The sequence below is a fragment of the Vipera ursinii genome (genome assembly GCF_947247035.1).
Source record: "Vipera ursinii genome assembly, chromosome: 9".
In the NCBI taxonomy this organism is placed as follows: domain Eukaryota; kingdom Metazoa; phylum Chordata; class Lepidosauria; order Squamata; family Viperidae; genus Vipera; species Vipera ursinii.
In genome coordinates, this window is record NC_139523.1 from 20,257,350 (window position 1) to 20,263,232 (window position 5,883).

Here is a 5,883-nt window from a genome sequence, read left to right on the forward strand (position 1 = left end):
ATTCTATTCTATTCTATTCTATTCTATTCTATTCTATTCTATTCTATTCTATTCTATTCTATTCTATTCTATTCTGTTCTGTTCTGTTCTATACTGTTCTGTTTTGTTCTATTTCTTTCCACCCAATTTAATTCCGTCTTCTCCAGAAATCACCATCGTAAGAGGAGATGGTTAGCATCTTAGTAGCCTCCTCAAATTATGTTCCACAGGGTTTCCTAACTTTTTTTATTTCTTGGAAAATTGACTGGGTAGCATTGGAAATTGCTCCTTTGTGGACTGAGGTTTGGTGCTCATATGACACAACTGACTGAAATAAACCCAGGATGAAAGGTGTCTCCTGATCAAATTAGGTTTTGATGTTTGTATAACATATTAATCCCACCCTATATCTAGCTCAGCGTGTTAGGGAAACCCATCCAGTAACTTCTGAAGAGGAACCCTCAATTTAAAAATACTTACTTATTTGATTTGCATGCTGCCCGTCTCACCTAGAAAATCTTTCTAAAGATTTTAACCAAGGTAGGTCCATCACAAATTTGAAGGTTGCTAACTGATTGATTATTCTCCAGTCACGTACAGGTAATCCTCAAGGACTGGAGAATAATCATATTAAGATGATTTGAGAATCCTGGCCAGAAATCCTGTGTATTTTTCCCAAAGTTTTATAGAATATGGTAAATTCCAACAATCGAGAGGACACTCTGCTAAACCAACAAGGGATAGGGAGAATTAGAAAATGTATTTGTAAGAAAAAGAAAATAAAAGAGAGGGAGTGAGGATGAAGCGCCAGAGAGACTGGAGAATTATAGAGACCAAGTATTATTGTAAATAAATGCCTTCAGTCCTTCTCCCACTTTGTTTGAAAGATTACTAGACCTCGTGGATGAAAAGAACTTGAAAATTTTATTTGTCATTCCGGAGACAACCGAGATGGTGGCCTTTTCATCAAGCACAGAGGAGGAACCAGATGACTTCACGAGAGGTTCTGAACAAAGAGGACTCCGGCAAGGGCTGAAAAAATGGTGCTTGAGGAAGAAATAACACCCCACACTCCCCTGTCGGTGCAAGCTGCTTTCACACTCAATTTATAGATCTTCCCTCCAAATGGCACCAGGTCATTCTGTTGCAAGCTGCAAGCATTCTTAGTTGCACAGCCCTTGATGGCGAAGGATTGATTCTTAAAAGCTGCAGAGAGAGAAATAGGCTGAGCTACATTTGTGCAAACACGGGAATCACTTTGGCATGGGGAATTGTGGCATGAGAGTTCAACTCTTTAGTACTGTCTTGCATGTGCAAATCAAACAACACTGAACTTCCTAAATAGAGTCTCTTATTTCACCCTCCAACTATCAATAGCATTCCCAGGAGTGCCTTTTTCTTGACCTCATCTTCCTCAAAGGCTAATTTTGAAGGCCCCAAAGGGTTCACCCCTTCTCATACCAAACAAAATCAAGACAAGAGTTATTTTGAGGTGGGGGTTTTTTCCCTCAGGCTTTCGTCTTTTTCAGGATTGAGTAATCTTTTCTGAAACTTATTCTGTCCCCAGAGAAGAGCAACTAAGATGATCGAAGGCCTGGAGACTAAAACATACAAATAACAGCTGCAGGACTTGGGTTTGGCCAATCTAAAGAAAAGGAAGAAATAGGGGCAACATGATGGCAGTATTCCAGTATTTGAGGGGCTGCCACAAAGCAGAGGGGGTCATGTTATTCACCAAAGCACCAGAGGGCAGGACAAGAAACAATGGTTGGAAACTGATCAAAGAGAGAATCAATCTGGAATTAAGGAGAAACTTCCTGACAGTGAGGACAATTAACCAGTAAAACAGCTTGCCTCCAGAAATCATGGGTGCTCCATCACTGGAGATTTTTAAGAAAAGGCTAGATAGTCACTTGTCTGAGATGGTATGGGTTCTCCTGCTTGAGCAGGGGGCTGGACTAGAAGACCTCCAAGATCCCTTCCAGCTCTATTCTATTCTAAACTGGAACTTGATACCCCCTTCCCATGGGCAGGTCAGGATTCTTTCACCATGGTGAACTAAGGAACAGCACATATAAATTGACTCTGTTTTGCATTCCAATTCTTTAAGGCAGGGCTGTCCAATCTTGGCAATTTTAAGACTTTGTGCACCTCAACTTCCAAAATTCCTCAGCCAGCTATAGGATCATGGTGTGACTGTAGCCAGTATATTGGGGGGACAGGGTGGATGAATGATGAAATAATTGAAGAAATACCAATAGATTCTCCTGTCAGAGTAATGCATTTCTCTTCAGTTCCGATGCAGGCAATGTGATTTTTTATTTCACACTCTTTCTGATTGTAGCTTTCACAGGCCGGACAAGACACCCCGTTTTCCAATGTACCAACTGGGGGAACTGTAAACCAAGATAGAGTTCATCTTAGCATCCAAATGAGAAGATATATCAAGGGAGAGTACAGTGTCAAAAACACAGGATTGCTGCCATGATCACACCACACTTCTGATTTTGATAGTTCTGACAGCCACAGTACTATCCTGAATTCTTTGATACATGCACCATTATGACCCTTAAACACTTTGTTGGATAAGCATCCTGTACCACTAAGTCAACTGTTGGCTATTAAAATATCTTTTCCCCCTTAAAAAGGAAAAGGTAAAGGTTCCCCCACACATGCATGCTAGTCATTTCCAACTCTAGGGGACGGTGCTCATCTCCGTTTCAAAGCCGAAGAGCCAACGCTTGTCCGAGGACGTCTCCATGGTCATGTGGCCGGCATGACTAGACACCAAAGGCGCATGGAAGGCTGTTACCTTCCCACCGTAGTGGTCCCTATTTGTCTACTTGCATTTTTATGTGCTTTCGAACTAGGTTGGCAGAAGCTGGGACGAGTAACAGGCGCTCACTCTGTTACGCGGCACTCGGGATTCGACCCGCCAAACTGCCGACCTTCTGATCGACAAGCTCAGTGTCCTAACCCACTGAGCCACCGTGTCCCTTTCCCCCTTAGACTTACTGTATTTTAAACAGTTTTCCATTGACTTGGAAGATTTCTTTTTAATCCATCCAACTCTAAATAGGCTGTCTTTGAGTGGGGTTTGGCTAGTTCCATTCTAAATTTATCCTATATATATATTTTTAATCCCAGTTTACACATTGATCCATAAGCAGAATTTCTAACAGATATGCATTAGCCTCTGGGTCAAGAGCCATTGCCGAGTTGTCCTCCTTAGAACTTGGACACAAAAGTGTTGCGTTGTGGATTCAGAAGATAATACCCCCTCTGTTCCTCATTGTCCTCTCTGTCCTTAGGAATAGATCCTATACTGTACCTCAGATTTAAAGATGTAATGACAAGAATCTAGAAACATCCAGGAACGAGCATGCAATAATCACTTTCTTCGAGAATCCTCTTTCCCTAAGTCAGAGGTAAATACTTAGTCGGAAATGAGCAGATGAGCCACTAATTTTTTATTTACTTGGGAGGTGTGTGGCATAGAAATAGAAATCTTTATTGTTCCTGTTGTTTATTTTTTTCCATATGGAAAGTCAGTGATTGCGTGACTTTTGGTCTGTTCGGAGCATTAATTGAGCGGCTTTCTAAAATTGCTTTCTGTCTCCTGAGAAGCTCTGTCTTGTTTCCCTCCTTGCCAATTTATATTTTAAATAGGATTATCCAAAGGAAGGAATAGAATTCTTATATTGTAGTTTCCTCTTTTAAATAAAATAATTCAATTTTTTTTTTAAAAAAAGGAACAGTTCCCAAACCCAGGAAATACCCACCACTTAGACTTAACCCCTCATTGCACATATCTGTTGAACAACATGCCATATTGCTTTGGATGTGGCGCCCAGCAGCCGTGGTCAAGGTGAAGGCCGAAGGTCTACAAAGCTTTTGGTCAATGCATCCTTTGTACAATCCACTGGGACTAACATTTCCACCTGGGAAGAATGAACGAAAAGCAAGTAGAGAAGAATAGATCTATTCCACTGCCTCTGGTAAAATAGCAACTCCAGATTCCTTAGATTCTACCAAGTATTCTTTATTTACTTGAGTTTTATCCTGATTTTATAACCTTATAAGTAACTCAGGGCGATAAACATACAGTACATATTCCTTCCTCCTCCTATTTTCCCCACAACAATCCTGTGAGGTGGGCTAAAAGAGGGTGATTGGCCCAAAGTCCCCTAGCTGACTGTGATGCCTAAGGCAGGTTTAGAACTCACCATCTGCTGGTGATTGGACCACAGTCACCCAACCAACTTCCACGCCTAAGGCGGGATTAGAACTCACAGTCTCCTGTTGATTGGCCCAAAGTTCCCCAGCTGGCTTCCATGCCTAAGGAGGGACTAGAACTCACTGTCTCCTGATTTCTAGGCCAGCACCTTAACCATTACACCAAGCTGGCTCTATGCGTGGCATCTGATGAGACCCAGCACTCTTACCCAGGGTATTGACTTCTGCCAAAGTTACACACGCAACTCCCAGATCTGTGCAATTATCTTTGCATTCGGTGCTTCCAAGAGAACATGAAACACAGGTTAAATTTACCATTCCTAGGGAGAGAGAGAGAAAGTGTGAGTTACTGGGGGGGGGAGGGAAATGAACACTGCTCTGCTGTAGACCTAACCAGGCCTTCATCTTTGGACCACCGAAATTGGAAATGTGTCCACCCGGAGGGCAGCTCTGATAACTTCAACACTGATTTTTCTCTTCCTCTTCCTCTTTTGGTGTTTACCTACATATAAGCTGCTGGTTCTACAGCAAGGAACAAAGGAGGACTACAGGTAAAGCTCAACTTACAACCACCATTAGGGCGACAGTTTCCACTGCTAAGTGAATCACATGGTCATTAAGTAAACCCAAGTACTCACCCCCCCCCATGGACTGCTTGTGGGAAGTCAGCTGGGAAGGTCACAAATGGTGAACACTTTACCCTGGGATGCGGCGACTGTCAAAAATAACGTGTCGGTTGCCAAGCACCCAAAATTTGATCCTGCGATTGTAAGGGATGCTGGGACAGTCGTAGGTGCAAGGGTTGGATGTATGTAAGTCACGTTTTTCAGTGCCTTGGTAACTTTGAATGATCAGTAAACGAGTGGGGTAAGTTGAGGGCTGCATTTACTTGATGCCTATAATCCATTTCTGCCCGGGAATTCACGCACCTAACACAAACCCAGAAATTCAGGCTTGAAAGGACTCACCGTGGATGCAAGGGAGGACAATAGAAATAAGGAGGATCAAATCTCCCTTCATGCTTCCTTGGGGGGAAGAACACAGGAGCAACTCTAACGGCGATGCTTTCTGTTGCATGAAGAAACAAATATTTCATCAATTTGCTTCAAATCAGGCCTTCCTCTTACGCAGCTCTATGGCCTGGCTTTGCAAGAGGAACGATAACTTAAGCAATCTGGCATCTAAAATGTGCCGCATCGTTTCAAAAACCTCTTGGAGAATAAAAGTTGGTTGGCCAAAGAGAAGACAAGTGAAATTGTTAGCGTCTGATGGAGATTCTCAAAGGTGCTGTTTTTTCAGGAGGCAACTGGACTTCCTTTTGAAGACGTTTCGCTTCTCATCCCAGAAGCTTCTTCAGCTCCACTCGCCACCATCTAGTCAGAGCTGAAGAAGCTTCTCGGATGAGGAGCGAAATGTCTTCAAAAGGAAGACAAGCAAGTCCAGCTGCCTCCTGAAAAAAACCAGCACCTTTGGGTATGATTGATGGGTTATTTATTTGTAAAATTTATTATCTGCCCATGGTCACACAGTAACGCTGGGCAGCTGAATAATTTCTGGTTAGCGTAAAATGTCAAAGTGAACTTCCAGGTTTAAAGTCCAATTGTGAGAACTGAGACTCAGGAACTTTCAATAGAGAAGGGTGGGGAAGTTCCACATATTTTAATTAAG

At 42.5% G+C, this 5,883-nt stretch overlaps 1 protein-coding gene across 1 annotated transcript; it reads right to left on the reverse strand.

Moving 5' to 3' along the window:
- Positions 1 to 944: 944 nt before the first annotated feature.
- LOC310644820 (phospholipase A2 inhibitor and Ly6/PLAUR domain-containing protein-like) lies at positions 945 to 5,412 on the reverse strand (the record flags this gene model as incomplete). Its single annotated transcript, XM_083370133.1, has 5 exons — positions 945 to 1,185; positions 2,235 to 2,375; positions 3,762 to 3,920; positions 4,425 to 4,535; positions 5,343 to 5,412. 5 exons carry the CDS (start codon positions 5,410 to 5,412, stop codon positions 974 to 976), a joined length of 693 nt encoding a protein of 230 aa, XP_083226259.1. The 3' UTR covers positions 945 to 973.
- Positions 5,413 to 5,883: the final 471 nt, after the last annotated feature.